Source organism: Triticum urartu, chromosome 4A (assembly GCF_056163025.1).
Source record: "Triticum urartu cultivar PI428250 chromosome 4A, HENAU_Tu73, whole genome shotgun sequence".
Classification (NCBI taxonomy): Eukaryota; Viridiplantae; Streptophyta; class Magnoliopsida; order Poales; family Poaceae; genus Triticum; species Triticum urartu.
In genome coordinates this window covers 466,936,855-466,953,911 of record NC_141876.1, presented here as the reverse complement: position 1 = coordinate 466,953,911, position 17,057 = coordinate 466,936,855, and the positions used below count along the sequence as shown (strand labels likewise).

Below are 17,057 nucleotides of genomic sequence, written 5' to 3'. Positions count from 1 at the left end.
CCTGGCCGATTCCTCTGGCTGCTGAATTATGTGGCTCAAGTCATCGGCATCTGGTGGTCGCACATAAGTGCCCTGGAAGTTGTCGAGGAATGCGGCTTTCAGATCTTCCCAACAGCCAATGGATTCTGCTGGCAGGCTGTTGAGCCAATGCCGAGCTGGTCCTTTGAGTTTAAGTGGGAGGTATTTGATGGCGTGTAGATCGTCACCGCGGGCCATGTGGATGTGCAGGAGGAAGTCCTCGATCCATACCGCAGGATCTGTTGTGCCGCCGTATGATTCGATATTTACGGGTTTGAAACCCTCTGGGATTTGGTGATCCATTACTTCGTCTGTGAAGCATAGGGGATGTGCAGCGCCTCTGTACTGGGCTATATTGCAACGCAGCTCAAGTGAGTCTTGTCCGTTGTGTTCGGCCCGGCCGGATTTACTTCTACTGTATCCGGCGTGACAGTTATTGTCTCACATAGTGGCGTGCCCTCGTGATCCGTAGATCGATCTTGCGTGTCTTGCTTTGTCCTCCAATACGTCTCGCAGGCCTGGCGTATTTCCCCATGCCTTGACATTTTTATTTGAATGGCGTCGGGGTGCAGGCTGAGCTTTTGGCTGAAATGCCTCTCTGTCGCGGCCACGAGGTGGCCGATCAGCCACGTCATACGCTGGAGATGTAGGTTTTGGTGCTTCCTCCTCCAATCGGGGTAGCAACCTTCACTTTGGGTAACTCTTGGAGGGGCGTTCGAGTTTATATTCCTCGAACGCAAGGACTTTAGTCCATCTGTCAGCTAGCAAATCTTGATCAGCTTGAAGCTGTTGTTGCTTTTTCTTAAGGCTATTTGTCGTGGCTATAAGCCGGCGCTTGAAGCGCTCTTGTTTGACGGGATCCTCAGGCACGACAAATTCATCATCGTCGAGGCTTGCCTCGTCTTCAGAGGGAGGCATGTAATTATCATCCTCCGCCTCTCCATCTGCCGCTCTCTCGGGAAGGCTGGCTTCTCCATCCTTCTGCTCTAAATCTTGCTGGAGGGGATTGTTGTTATCTTCGGCACTGTCCGGAGTGCTATTATCTCCTGTGCCGGTATCACCGCTTTTGCCTTGGCGAGACTTAGAGCGGCGCCGCTGACGTCGGTGCTTGGGTTGCTTCTTGGAGGGGTCATCCTCTGCTGTCCCGTCGCCAATGCCTTCTTTGGGTGTGTCCACCATATATATATCATATGATGAGGTGGTTGTCCAATGCCTTGTGGCAGTTGTTCTTGTTCGCCACCTGCATCGTCGTCCATGCCGTCGATGTCTTCGGAGTCAAAGTCGAGCATGTCGGTCAAATCATCGACAGTGGCTACTAAGTGGGTGGTGGGTGGGCAGCGAATTTCTTCGTCATCCGCATCCCAATCCTGCCGGACATAGTTCGGCCAGGATTCTCCTAACAAGGAGAGAGACCTTAACGAGTTCAGTATGTCGCCAAAGGGCGAGTGCTGAAAGATATCCGCGGAGGTAAACTCCATGATCGGCGCCCAGTCGGATTCGATAGGCACGGGCGCAGGCGGTTCGGAGTCCGTGGCCGGGGAAGAATCCGGTAGTTTGGCATCACGGCTCTCGTGAGGGGTAAGGTCGATATTCGGCTCGATCGCCGCTGAGAATACGGCCTCCGTGGCGGGGTCTATCCACCCGTCCATGGATGGCGCAATTGGCTCCGAATTAAGGGTCGGAGCGGTCGCCGGTGCGGTCTCCTGAACACTGTCCGATGGTAGAGCTAAATCATGCTCATCGTGACCGTGCGGCGCACACGGCAGGGGCTCGAATCCATCGAATATAAAGTCTCCGCAGATGTCGGCCATGTAGTTTAAGTTTCCAAACCTGACCTGGTGGCCAGGGGCGTAACTCTCGATCTGCTCTAGATGGCCAAGCGAGTTGGCCCGCAGTGCGAAGCCGCCGAATACAAAGATCTGTCTGGGGAGAAAAATCTCACCCTGGACTGCATCGCTATCGATGATCGAAGGAGCCATCAAGCCTAACGGTGACGACACAGAGGAACTCTCAATGAAAGCACCAATGTCGGTTTCAAAACTGGCGGATCTCGGGTAGGGGGTCCCGAACTGTGCGTCTAAGGCGGATGGTAACAGGAGGCAGGGGACACGATGTTTTACCCAGGTTCGGGCCCTCTTGATGGAGGTAAAACCCTACGTCCTGCTTGTTTATTCTTGATAATATGAGTAGTACAAGAGTTGATATACCACAAGATCTGAGAGGCTAAACCCTAGAAGCTAGCCTATGGTACGATTGTATGTTGTCCTATGAACTAAAACCCTCCGGTTTATATAGACACCGGAGGGGGCTAGGGTTACACAAGGTCGGTTACAAAGGAGGAGATATACATATCCGTATTGCCTAGCTTGCCTTCCACGCCAAGTAGAGTCCCATCCGGACACGGGATGAAGTCTTCAATCTTGTATCTTCATAGTCCAACAGTCCAGCCAAAGGATATAATCCGGTTGTCCGGATACCCCCTAATCCAGGACTCCCTCAGGAGCCAAAAACGGCCAATTTGAAAGGGGACAGCTAGTACAGCTTATCCTGACAAAAGCAGTCTTCGCCTGTCAAAGGCTCTGGTGGTGACGCCGTCTTGGGCTCCACGGTGACCTCTGTCTTACCGTCCTTCTGGTCTTGGTCTTGTGGCACCAATATGGAAACCTTTACTTGACGCCTCGGTACTCTGCGCCTACGCCTACTTCCTTTGCACCGAAGAAGAAACAAGGACACTATGCGCGCTGGCGCTCGCCTGACCTTGGTCGTCATGGCTCACGTCATTAGAATCTCGCGAGGTTCACTTGGCCTCGAACTCTCCGCCCCTCGCGAGCCAGCCTGGTGAGGCCGCTCCCGAGGAGGTCTTGTGTCGTCCGCCTCACGAGGCTTGGCCCCTCGCGAGGGTCTTGAGTCCTTGCTGGTGAAGATGGGCCGTACGGGCCCGCTCACAGAGCCACGCCGTGGGCCGCGGGTAGGCAAGTCTGGGGAACCCCTTTCCCAGAACGCCGACAAGTAGTAACTTGAAATGGGAGTTGCAGAATGAATAGAGACTAGTTAAGGGTGAAGTGACTATGTGTGTTGGAAGTGGTTCCAAGAATGATATGATCATCATCGCACACTCCCTATACTTTCGGGATTAGTGTTGAACCTAAATAAATGTTATTTGGTGTTTGCGTTGAGCATGAATATGATTTGATCATGTTTATTGCAATACGATTATTCATTTAAGTTAGAGAATAATTGTTGTTCGGTTTACATGAATAAAACCTTCTATGGTTATACACCCAATGAAAATGGTTTGTTGGATCTCGATCGTAGTGATACACATATTCATAATATTGAAGCCAAAAGATGCAAAGTTAATAATGATAGTGCAACTTATTTGAGGCACTGCCGTTTGGGTTATTGGTGTAAAGCGCATGAAGAAACTCCATGCTGATGGGCTTTTGGAATCACTTGATTATGAATCACTTGATGCTTGCGAACCATGCCTCATGGGCAAGATGACTAAGACTACGTTCTCCGGAACTATGGAGCGAGCAATAGACTTGTTGGAAATAATACATACTGATGTATGTAGTCCAATGAGTGTTGATGCTCACGGCGGGTATCGTTATTTGCTAACCTTCATAGATGATTTGAGCAGATATGGGTATATCTACTTGATGAGACATAAGTCTGAAACATTTGGAAAGTTCAAAGAATTTCAGACCGAAGTGAAAAATCATCGTAACAAGAAAATAAAGTTTCTACGATCTGATCGCGGAGACGAATATTTGAGTTACGAGTTTGGTCTTCAACTAAAACAATGCGGAATAGTTTCACAAATTCATGCCACCTGGAACACCACAGCATAATGGTGTGTCCGAACGTCATAACCGAACTTTATTGGATATAGTGCAATCTATGATGTCTCTTACTGATTTACCACTATCGTTTTGGGGTTATGCATTAGAGACAACTGCATTCACGTTAAATAGGGCACCATCTAAATCCGTTGAGATGACACCATATGAACTATGGTTTGGCAAGAAACCAAAGCTGTCGTTTCTTAAAGTTTGGGGTTGTGATGCTTATGTAAAAATGTTTCAAACTGATAAGCTCAAACCCAAATCGGAGTAGTGCGTATTAATAGGATACCCAAAAGAAACTGTTGGGTACACCTCCTATCATAGATCTGAAGGCAAGATATTTTGCTGCTAAGAATGGATCCTTTCTAGAGAAGGAGTTTCTCTCGAAAGAAGTGAGTGGGAGGAAAGTAGAACTTGATGAGGTAATTGTACCTTCTCCCGAATTGGAAAGTAGTTCATCATAGAAATCAGTACGAGTGATTCCTACACCAATTAGTGAGGAGGCTAATGATGATGATCATGAAACTTCAGATCAAGTTACTACCGAACCTCGTAGGTCAACCAGAGTACGGTCCGCACCATGACGAACCTACGAACTATGAGGAAGCGATGATGAGCCCAGATTCCGCAAAATGGCTTGAGTCCATGAAATCTAAGATGGGATCCATGTATGATAACAAAGTATGGACTTTGATTGACTTGCCCGATGATCGGTGTGTCATTGAGAATAAATGGATCTTCTAGAGGAAGACGGACGTTGATAGTAGTGTTACTATCTACAAAGCTCAAATTGTCACAAAATGTTTTCGACAAGTTCAAGGTGTTGACTACGATGAGATTTTCTCACTCGTATCGATGCTTAAAAGTCTGTTCGAATCATGTTAGGAGTTGCCACATTTTATGAAATCTGGCAAATGGATGTCAAAACTGCATTCCTTAATGGATTTCTTAAAGAAGAGTTGTATATGATGCAACCTGAAGGTTTTGTCGATCCTAAAGGTGCTAACAAGGTAAGCAAGATCCAGCGATACATCTATGGACTGGTGCAAGCATCTCGGAGTTGGAATATATGCTTTGATAAAGTGATCAAAGCATATGGTTTTATACAGACTTGCGGTGAAGCCTGTATTTACAAGAAAGTGAGTGGGAGTACTACAACATTTCAGATAAGTATATGTGAATGACATATTGTTGATCGGAAATAATGTAGAATTTTCTGGAAAGCATAAAGGAGCGTTTGAAAGGAGTTCTTCAAAGAAAGACCTATGTGAAGCTACTTACATATTGAGCATCAAGATCTATAGAGATAGATCAAAATGCTTGATATATTTTTCAATGAGTACATACCTTGACAAGTTTTTGAAGTAGTTCAAAATGGAACAGTCAAAGAAAGAGTTCTTGTCTGTGTTGCAAGGTGTGAAGTTGAGTAAGACTCAAAGCCCAGCCACGGTAGAAGATAGAGAGAGAATGAAAGTCATTCCCTATGCCTCAGCCATAGGTTCTATAAAGTATGCCATGATGTGTACCAGACCTATTGTATACCCTGCCCTGAGTTTGGCAAGGGAGTACAATTTTTGATCTAGGAGTGGATCACAGGACAGCGGTCAAAATTATCCTTAGAGGACTAAGGAAATATTTCTCGGTTATGGAGGTGATAAAGATTTCGTCGTAAAGAGTTATGTCGATGCAAGCTTTGACATCGATCTGGATGACTCTAAGTCACAATCTGGATACATATTGAAAGTGGGAGCAATTAGCTAAAGTAGCTCCGTCCAGAGCATTGTAGACATAGAAATTTGTAAAATACATACGGATCTGAATTTGGTAGACTCCGTTGACTAAACTTCTCTCACAAGCAAAACATGATCACACCTTTGTACTTTTTGGGTGTTAGTCACATGGTGATGTGAACTAAGATTACTGACTCTAGTAAACCCTTTGAGTGTTGGTCACATGGCGATCTGAACTATGGGTGTTAATCACATGGTGATGTGAACTATTGGTGTTAAATCACATGGCGATGTGAACTAGATTATTGACTCGCATCCCTTGACTGGTGCTGGACTGCGGAGCGTCGTGCGCGTCACGGCCTTACACATGACCCGGAGTGCATATTATGTTCCCAGGAGCTAGAGACTATCAACCATCTCCTTGTGGGGTGCGTCTTCTCGCGGATCACTTGGCATGAGATTCTCTCTTGGTGTCGACTTATTGCACCCCCCATGCTTGGCTCGACCCACTTCTTCGACTGGTGGTTGCAGGCCGCGGCGGCCTCCCCAGGCAGCCTCAGACATGGACTAAACTCCATCATCGCCCTCACGGCTTGGGAGATCTGGAAACACGGGAATGCAGCCATCTTTGATGGTGCCCGTCCTTCCACTGACGAGCTTGTGCAGCGGATCAGAGCCGAGGCTCGCCGCTGGGGTAAGGCCGGCGACAGAGGTCGAGATAGGATCATCCCTGTAACTTGATCTTTGTACCGAGGCTGAGCATCCTCCTCCGCTGCTCGCTATGCACTCTCTCGGACGCCAAGTTGTGTACGCCCGAGTGAGCTGCACCCTGTATTCTTCTTCCACCTATCAATGAAATGATACGCTGCTCAGCGTATTCACGAAAAAAAATCACATGCCGATGTGAACTAGATTATTGACTCTACTGCAAGTGGCAGACTGAAGGAAATATGCCCTAAAGGCAATAATAAAGTTATTATATATTTCCTTATTTCATGATAAATGTTTATTATTCATGCTAGAATTGTATTAACCGGAAACTTAGTACATTGTGGATACATAGACAAACATAGTGTCACTAGTATGCCTCTACTTGACTAGCTCCTTGAATGAAAGATGGTTAAGTTTCCTAGCCATAGACATGAGTTGTCATTTGATTAACGGGATCACATCATCAGAGAATGATGTGATTGACTTGACCCATTCCGTTAGCTTAGCACTTGATCGTTTAGTATATTGCTATTGCTTTTTTCATGGCTTATATATGTTCCTATGACTATGAGATTGTGCAACTCCCGAATACCGAAGGAACACCTTGTGTGCTATCAAACGTCACAACATAACTGGGTGATTATAAAGATGCTCTACAAGTGTCTCTGATGGTGTTTGTTGAGTTGGCATAGATCGAGATTAGGATTTGTCACTCCGTGTATCGGAGAGTTATCTCTGGGCCCTCTCAGTAATGCACATCACTGTAAGCCTTGCAAGCAATGTGACTAATGAGTTAGTTGCGGGATGATGCATCACGAAACAAGTAAAGAGACTTGCCGGTAACGAGATTGAACTAGGTATGATGATACCGACGATCGAACCTCGGGCAAGTAACATACCGATGACAAAGGGAACAACATATGTTGTTATGTGGTTTGACCGATAAAGATCTTCGTAGAATATGTAGGAGCCAATATGAGCATCCAGGTTTCGCTATTGGTTATTTACGGGAGATGAGTCTCGGTCATGTCTACATAGTTCTCGAACCCGTAGGGTCCGCACGCTTAAGTTCTGTGACGATTTGTATTATGAGTTATGTGATTTGATGACCGAAGTTTGTTCGGAGTCCCGGATGAGATCGGGGACATGACGAGGAGTCTCGAAATGGTCGAGACGTAAAGATCGATGTATTGGAAGGCTATATTCGGACATCGGAAAGGTTCCGAGTGATTCGGGTATTTTTCGGAGTATGGGAGAGTTACGGGAATTCGTATTGGGCCTTAATGGGCCATACGGGAAAGGAGAGAAAGGCCTCAAGGGTGGCCGCGCCCCTTCCCCATTGACTGGTCCGAATTGGACTAGGGAAAGGGGGCGCCCCCTTCCTTCCTTCTCCTTCTCCCTTCCCTTTTTCCTATTCCATGTGGGAGGTGGAATCCTACTAGGACTAGGGAGTCCTAGTAGGACTCCACACTTTGGGCGCGCCCTATGATGGCCGGCCTCCTCCTCCCTCCATCCTTTATATACATGGCCAGGGGGCACCTCATAGACACACAAGTTGATCATTGATCCCTTAGCCGTGTGCGGTGCCCCCTCCACCATAATCCACCTCGGTCATATCATCGTAGTGCTTAGGCGAAGCCCTGCGACGGTAGCATCATCATCACCGTCATCACGCCGTCGTGCTGACGAAGCTCTCCCTCGACACTCAGCTGGATCGAGAGTTCGTGGGACGTCACCGAGCCGAACGTGTGCAGATCGCGGAGGTGACGTACTTTCGGTACTAGGATCGGTCGATCGTGAATACGTATGACTACATCAACCGCGTTGTCATAATGCTTCCGCTTACGGTCTACAAGGGTATGTGGACAACACTCTTCCCCTCTCGTTGCTATGCATCACCATGATCTTGCGTGTGCGTAGGATTTTTTTTGAAATTACTGCGTTACCCAACACCTCTGGCATACGTTGAGTCTGGTGATCCTTACAAAACATATATGGAAGGCTATGGATCTTATCTTGGATTAGCTTGAAAATATAGGAATTTCAAATCCATGTATACATCACACTCATACCCGGTATGTCACATAACCAACTTCAGTTGTCCTTGGCTTGTGAATTCACCATCCAAATATTTTTCTTTTATTGGAGAGCACATAAAATATATGGAGAATCAATGGCGAATGTAAATGAAACACTCCATGTGTGTCTGCATGCACATGATCAGTACCTCCATTTTCCTTTGTAGTAATGATAGGATACAAATGTTACTTGTAATCAGTTTTTGGCCATTTCATACCTATGTCGTCAAGATTCTGTTCTAGTGTAGAATATTCAGTTAAGTTCAGTTTGGTGACTTTGGTTTGCATTTGTCCCAGATTCTGTTCTGGTATAGAATATTTAGTTTAGTTTGGTCTGGATTTGTCCCAGAGGGCCAGTGTTTACAGGTCCAGTGCTTATGTCAGTTATTAATTAGTCAATATTTTGTTCTGATGTAGAATATTCAGTTTAGTTGGTCTCCATAGGTCCAGTGCTTATGTAAGTTATTATTTAGTCAAGACTCTGCTCTGATGCAGAATATCTATTAACTTGCCACTTAAGTTGTTTCTACAAACTAAAATTCGAACTTTAAAACTGATCTAGCCATAGTTTTTGCAGCAAGAATACCATGACTTCTTTTATCTCCTTTTCGAGCTGGAACACTCGGCTATCATGATTTTTCTTTGTAGACTTTCCATGACTGGACAAAATGTACGTTGTGGAGAAATTATAAATCGCCTTATAAATTGTTGTAATGTTGTGCAGAAACTGAACAGGGACAAGAACATGCAATTATATGTGGTGGTAGATTTCAAAAGAGACCCATGGCCCAGAGTAGTTTTGCGCAAATGAAGGCTATCAGACTGACCCATGGAGCATGAGATCCTCTTTGTCAGGGCCACCTTACTTGTATGGCCTCAGGCTGAGGGGGCCCTTCTAATTAAGGTGGTTACTACTTACTTGCTGATTTGAACCTAGAATAGAATGTCATTTTGTGCTTGTCAGTAGGATCTCATGTTTAATCTACAGATCTTTTTAGTCAGTGTATTTGCAAACCAGTTGCGAGTTAGTACCTGGGAAAATGAACATTTTTTGACCTCATATTTGCATATCAGTATCCTTGTCTAATTTAAGATTGCTTTTCTTATTGTGAAGAAGATTTGTGCTGCTGCCACATTCTTCAGTTTCTGGTGTTTTAGATGTTAGTTCATTGTTGAGATAGCTCTGGTATGTCCGTCTTCTGAAAAAATATGTAATTTTTGTTTTATGGACGTTGTTGCAGATCCTATGCGCCTGCCTCCTTCCTCCAGGCGCGTGAAGGCTAACGTGAGGAGCTGACGAGCTAAACAAGGAGCTGGAGCAGGACTGTAGGAGGGAGGTACACTGGGGGCTGGAGCAGGACAACCATTGTTTCAGATCCACTTGACATCCCAAGTGGTTGCAATGTCTTCTTATGTAATTTTTATTTACACACATAATGATAAGAAACTAATTTTTTCGAAAGATTAGGTTCATAGTAGTTTAAAAAGGATACAAAAATATGAAAATAAGAGCTTCCGTTCATAAAATTTGTACAAAATGTCCCTTTCCATAATGAACTTGGTTTGTAATCACACACATGTACTGCTACATGATCCTATACGTATTGTCTGAATTAAGTGAAATGATATTGGCATTTTATCTCCCGGTTAATCAGGACTTATTGACAGGGACTTGGGATCATTTCTTAATCTTGCACGGGTTCTCACCATTGAGATTGTATATCTGGTCCTTACATCAGATATGCTCCCAGCCTAACTGTTTTTTGTTTGATTATTCCACTATTTCTTTTGAGTAATACCGACTGACTTGGTTTACGATGCTACTGGTAGTCTGAAGCTTTCATAGAAGCATTTGTGTGTTCTCCAGCTTAGGAGTAAGGAGTTCAAGGGTAGTGATAGAATTTTGTGATCTGCTTCAGACGGACCTGCTGCTGAAAACTGATGCTTAACTCATTAGCTATCTTGATCTTCAGCCTGTTTGGTTAGTAAGGCACATTATTTTGACCCCCAAAAAAGAAGGCTCCTCAACTTGTATAATACATGCCGTTAAGTACAAGTACGTTCCAAGTCAAAAGAAAAATAAATAGATATAGAGAGGTATAAATTCAACAAAAAAACATTTTTTATTAAAAGGGTATTCCATTTGTTACCTATTGTACTTGCCCACGACTAAAACAATTATTACATGGTTTTCTTTTCAAAGCACATATAGAATCAACGGGCCTCTGCGTCATTTTGGGACAGAGGGAATATTAGACATGCACATTTTTTTAGCTCATTAACAAAGGAGTAAAGAATATGCATGCATATGTTTTTAATCAACAGGGCATGTACTATATTTTATGGTTTTTTAACACACGCCACAAATACGTCTTTCTTTTCATACATAAGGATCTACTAGTACAAATGCCCATGCGTTGCACCGGGCGAAATATTAAATATAACTTGCTCTGCGTGCCATTATGCAACACTTTTTAATCCAAATTTTGCAAATGCTAGATATAAGGTTACACAGAGTACTTCTTTTTTGGATGTATTTTTAAAAAAATTCGAGAATATTTTTCAAATTGTAATCATTTTTATGCTGACGAATTTATTTTGGAATATTATATTTCATTTGTAATTTATAGCAAAAGTGCCGGTGCGTTGCACCAGATGCAAAATAAATAAATATATGCTTAAACAGTTGAAAAAATAGCACTCAAACAACTACAACCATAACAGAACAACATTGTTCGAACAATTCATATTTTTAGTTTGTACATCCCATAGCTTTCTCAAAGAATATAATAAGTAAACATGGATATGCTCTTACTTGATGTTCCAAGTTGCATGGTCTCGATACTGCCGGTGAACTGACACATGGCAAGTTGAAACAAATTCTGTTGTCGAAATAGAAGTACAGTAGTGATCCAAAATATTGCAATGAACCTTCTGAATAAAATTGACGAATGCTTTCAGTTCAAATGGCCCACAAAACAGTGCAATTAGATCTAATTGCTGCATGCCTAAGGCTCAAACCCAAGAATAGCCATGCACCCAGAATGAAGAATAACCATGCAAATCATCAACAAATTCATTCAGAAAGATTGGCTGCTTGTACTTCATTCAGAATTCACAAGCACCAAGACTCAAATCACGGGCGTTGTTAAGGTTCAAAGCTTCAGACAGATTTCAGTTAGCTAGAACTAACAAAAGAAAAAACAAACTAAACCGATGGATGGATGATCATGGCTGGTTATATCGATTAGTGCTTAGTGTTGGAGAACAATGATACAACTAACCGATAAAAAACAGACTTGCTACTTAAATTGGTTCATGGTTAAAAGAATAGACCCCCTTTTTCGCAAAAAAGAAAGAAAGAATAGACCCCTTAGTTCTCACATATAATGGTCATGAGCCAATCCAAACCACCGCTGGTAGCATTAATTAATAAACTGGAATATCTGTATATACAAAGGCCGCCTAGTAGAAATCTAAAAGGATCTTCAAGACAACACTCTCTGTTATCATCCTACACATAACAATTTAGATACTAAAAAATTTGGTTGCTTAATACTTTGATACATGAGAAGAAGAAAGTTTCATTTTGGCACCTTCAGTTCTGTTGTGGACCATGAAATAATATTGCAGCCACTAATTAAATCATGCAGTCAAATTAGTATTAAGGCATAATTATGAATCTGCCCATACAAGAACAAAATGCGATATAATTCTAGGCTGACAACAATAAAAGATGCAGTACAGATCAACCAAAATGCGAAATTCAACAGAAGAGTGCAAGTTTTCAAGAACCCGGAAAGAGATTATGTATACAATATTTTAGGATCCTCTCAACACTACAGACCAACTCAAATTTGTATAGAACTGAAGAAACTTAGGACCTCCTGCAGGTATGCTAGTACTAATATGCTAAAACACACACACTACGTATCAATATGCTAGTACTGATGCGTGCCTGAGGACCTCCTGTTGTCCTGCAGGTATGCCCCTGTCTTGTAGGTATGCCTTTGGTCAGAAAGTTCTTGTTTCAGTTAGAGAGGTAGAACTGTCATCTGCATCATCTACTATCTCTAATAAAAAATGAAGCTCGTGTGTCAGCAGTTGTCACTGAATTTTTAGCTGACCAGCAATAAAGTTTGCTGCTTAATTTTGGACTGCCAAGTTTAAGTTTTCCACGTGTGTAGGTGTAGTTGGTAACAGTTCTGAACCCTGAAAAAAGAATCAAACTCGAATCCTTTCTCCATGCTCTCACAATGCCTATGAATTTCACATAGTGATCGTCTAAACACCACACACATTGTCCATGCAAAAAGAGGTGGAGTAAAATTAAATCTGAACTGAACTTGACAAAGTCTTAAAATCAGAACCTTTGCATAGCTGACAACAGATCATCATATACAACAAGATCTAGTAAGTAATGCAAGTTAGAAGGCATGACCTAGATGGATTAGAAAAATGGCAGCAACACGCCAAAGACAACGACAGTCAAGGATGGCATCTCCTTCTTCCATACGGTGGTCCATGCTCTCTGCAATCCCAGAAGAAGAACAGACCTTAAAAGGCTGAAATCAGGAGTAAAGAACATATCAGAAGGGTTCGGAGATAGAAATTAAAGGAGAAAAATTCAAGAGCCAGTACAAAAATAAAATAGGTCTTTGTATCATATAAACTCTGTACATCCAAATCGCTAAGAAGATCCTCTGCTCTACTACTCCTTCGAGGACGGCTGGCATGCTGCACCTCTTACTTCTAAACACATGAACTAATCAGCATTTATGAGCTGAATAAAAAAGATCCCCACGAAACATACCAAAGGGTGATGAAAAACGGATTTGAGACTTGAGGAGAGAAGAACTATCATGCTCTTTAATGATGCTTATCTCGTGGTAAATCTGGAAGGAGAGGAATGCTCGTCTTTTTCGCAATACCGCGGTGCCAGTGGGAGTGATTGTTGCTAAAATCAAAGAGGAGGCTTCCATGTGGTGCCTGGCAGGGGCAAAAACTTTGATTAATGTAAATTATGTAATGCCGCGAGAGTAATGCTTTGTAATTCGGCCTTTGGCCAAAACTCCTAAACCTTCTTCTTAATTAATGAAAATGGCAAATCTTTTGCCTTGCTTCAATTTTTATTTTATTTTTGCTTATACACATCAATAGTTAAATACACAGTAGGTTATTTAAGCAGTACATGGACCAAAACAATTTTCTGACTGGTTTTAAGGTTGCAAGTGAGCACTTACAGATATAGATGCTCAAATCAACCTTTGCTCATCAATCAACAGCCAATTTGAAGATACAGAGAGACTCTAACTTTCTTGAGGCTTCATGAAGAAACAATCTCATTACCAATCACATGAGCTAGACTATCCATGAAAATTGATTAAACGGTCTACCACATCAGATGCTAAAGAATGAAATCGTAGAGACTAATAACAAATGAAGAGGGACAAACGCTGCAATTTGGGACAACGGTGTTGATAGCATGTGCCCAAGATAAATGGTGGGTTTACCTTGCGGGGGCATTATGACGCCGGTAGCTGATCTCTGAAGGTCGATCCCTCATAGTGGGACTCAGATCCTGCTGCCCCACAGTATGGAAACAAACTCTTAGAGGAAGAAAGAAGTTTATTCTAACATGATTACTGGCCCCAACTTCCTCAACCTTGCGCACAAATTGTTCGAAGGAGTAATAAGGGATCAAGTAAGAGTGCCCGTTTGGCGTAAAGCTTGATAAGATTGCAAAGGTCTTCCACCTGACATCAAGACAATAATTCAAATTTAGGAGGCCATCAGAAATCAGAATAAGTATAAGCGTGCAATGAGCAACATCAGGCTGCAGTCTCTACTATTTATGAGACCAAGTGTAATGAGACGAAAGTAAATTAGAACTATAACACCTGCTTAACTACCTGAATATCGTGTTGCCAACTTGTGAAATAAAGCTTTTGAACTAACAGTAGCTACATAGGTACATCTCCTGGATGTTGCTGAGACTGAAATAATGAAGGTCATAAAAAAGAGAAGTGAGAACATTACTTTCTACTTTTTACTCATAAAGTTTGTAAAATTTGAATGGTGAGGAGGTACAAACATAGAGAAGTTGTATCATCCAAGAAGGTGCATGTGCGTAAACTTTGCAGAATCACATGTTCCAAGCAGTATTCAGTCACACGTCTGGTTCCAATCCCTAGAACAATTGGACTGCAATGCCTACGGGTTTTCACTTGATGAGATTCTGTTTTCTAAGATTAAATACAAACAAGAAAACAGACATTCACCTCCAGTTACATCAATCGGGCATTGCCTTGGTCTTCAAATTTAAAATGCGAAACTGTAATATGTATGTAGGCTGCTTCAACCAATCTAGTTCAAGGCTTGTTGGTCTAACAAAAAAAACATTACCCAAACAAGTACAGGATATTTTTGTCTAAAACTTAGACTTGCAAGAGAAACATCCACAGTACCACACAAACCAATGCTGATACCGTTTGCAAAATTTCCTGAGTTCGTTCTTGCTACTTTTTCACAAGGCAGTCAGTCAATTTGACAACTTTTTCAGTGCTCATAATTCTCAACCGCTATTTCAGCAGCAGCATAGATATCTAGGGGCATGAAGCAATGACAATCACTACATACACTCCTCTCTGTTCTCTCTAGCAATTAGCAGTTACTAAATAAAATCTAACAATCATAATCAAAACTCAAAAGTAGCATTAGGCAGTCAACCCTGTACAAAGTATAAACTGCTACGACACCCCAATATAATCAGAAGCACAATAGCTGCACAAAAAGCATCTGACTCTCAATCCCTATCACTTTGACTCCACTTCTCTCTATTTCTCTCCTGAGAGTGAGACAACTCGCAGCAACAACATACATGCACATAGCAGTAACTTCCTCTCAGTTTCTCTTACTTTCTATTGTTCCCTACTGCTCTCTCAACAACAGCAGCCACTGTCAATTCTGAATCAATGCACTGTATTACTGCCTAACATATGTCACATACAGTGCATCAGTGGTCAGCATATTTTTTTCACCAACATGCATGATTAGGATGCTGCAATTAGTACCAAGTTATGGCATCCATATCTCATATTCAGAGGACCGTAGAGAAAAAGATGTTCGTATTAATTGACTTGTTAATTGACTCTCTACAGCCCCTCACAAATTGTACACAAACACAATCGACAAACTCCGGAGCCGACCCTCAAGTAAGCTAGCTAGGTTCTGGGCTTAGTGCTGAAGTGCATAGTAATGTGCTACATCACATTACAGGGAGACGATGATACCAGCAGGAGGAAATTCAGTATCCTGAACGGTAACAGAACATTAGCTACAACCAATCTCAAGAAGAAAGGGCGATATTGGATGGATCGACAAACGTTCTTCTACCTCCGGCGAACTCGGTGCGTCTTCCTTCGGCGAACTCAAAGGCGACATGATGCTTCTCTGGACCAAGAATTCCTGGATTTGATGGATTTGCTGATGGAGATTCCGGCCAAGAACACTTCCTTCTTATAGCAGAGAACTCCAATCCGGGTCGGGACTCAATTAATTTATCTGTTGAAGAAGGATACGGGAGCAAGATGTCCGTCAGAGATTCAAATCAAACACGGGAGCAGGATGTCCGTCAGAGATTCAGAAGCCTAACGTGGTGCAGGCCGGAGACGACTGGCAGTGGCGAACAGCTCACAGAGACCTCGCGGCCGGCTCTCGTGCACAGCGTACTCACCCTGCCTCCTCCGGGCATGCTCTCCCTCCACCAGAAGAACGACTGCTGAAGCCCAAGCCACTTCGCCGTCGCCTCTGCTCCTACCTGATGCAAACACCTCCGCATCCATCGTCGACTGTCTCCCATCGTCCTCTCGTCCGGCAGCCCCTTGAATATCCGACGCCCGTGCCCCCTTGCCTTCCCGTCGTCCTCTGCTCCGGCCGCCACTTCGCTAGCCGACGCCGGTGCCTCATTGCCTTGGCCGCCTCTGCCTCCTCATGTTGGACGACAACCAACGCCGCTGCTCCACCTGGATGCGCGGCAGAGGCCGTCTCCGCCGCACACGCCCCGGCGAGCGTCGTCCATCCTCCCGATGCGAGGCACGACGGCCGGACAACCACCGACACTGCCCCACCTCGTCGCGCCGTCTCCACCGCACACGCCCCAGAGAACGTCCTCCATCCTCCCGCGCGAGGCACGGCGGCCGCCGGCGCACGACGGAATGGGTGAAGCCGCCGGCGTAGGACAGAATGGATAAGACGAAGGGGAGGATAGCGGACTGAATTCAAATGACTATAGGGGTTTTTCTGTAAGAGTGAAACGTTTTTGTAGAGTTCCACCAAAACAGGGACTGCAGGTTGATTTCACATAAACTGAGGGGCTTTTTGGAAAAAATGCCACGATGACGGACGACCAGGTTTATTATTACTAGCACACATGCCCGTGCGTTGCAATGGGAGAGAAAATAATTAAATTTTTCAATGGATCACTATTAACAATAGGGAATGTCTAGGGCACATCTAGAGGTGCCTCAGTTATTGCACATCTAAATGGCTCAATCAAGTATAAAAAGAAAAAAGAAAGAGAAAATATCCACACGAATCTTCATGTAAGATTAATGGTATAGGATTTAGATGTGCAATACTTATGGCACATCTAGATGTGCTTTAGCAAAACT

At 43.5% G+C, this 17,057-nt stretch overlaps 1 protein-coding gene across 1 annotated transcript; it reads left to right on the top strand.

Moving 5' to 3' along the window:
• Nucleotides 1-16,038: 16,038 nt before the first annotated feature.
• LOC147976186 (uncharacterized) lies at nucleotides 16,039-16,788 on the top strand (the record flags this gene model as incomplete). The annotated part of the gene is made up of 2 exons (XM_087520765.1): nucleotides 16,039-16,230; nucleotides 16,265-16,788. Coding segments are annotated over 2 exons (537 nt in total), but the record flags the coding sequence as incomplete, so codon positions are not given.
• Nucleotides 16,789-17,057: the final 269 nt, after the last annotated feature.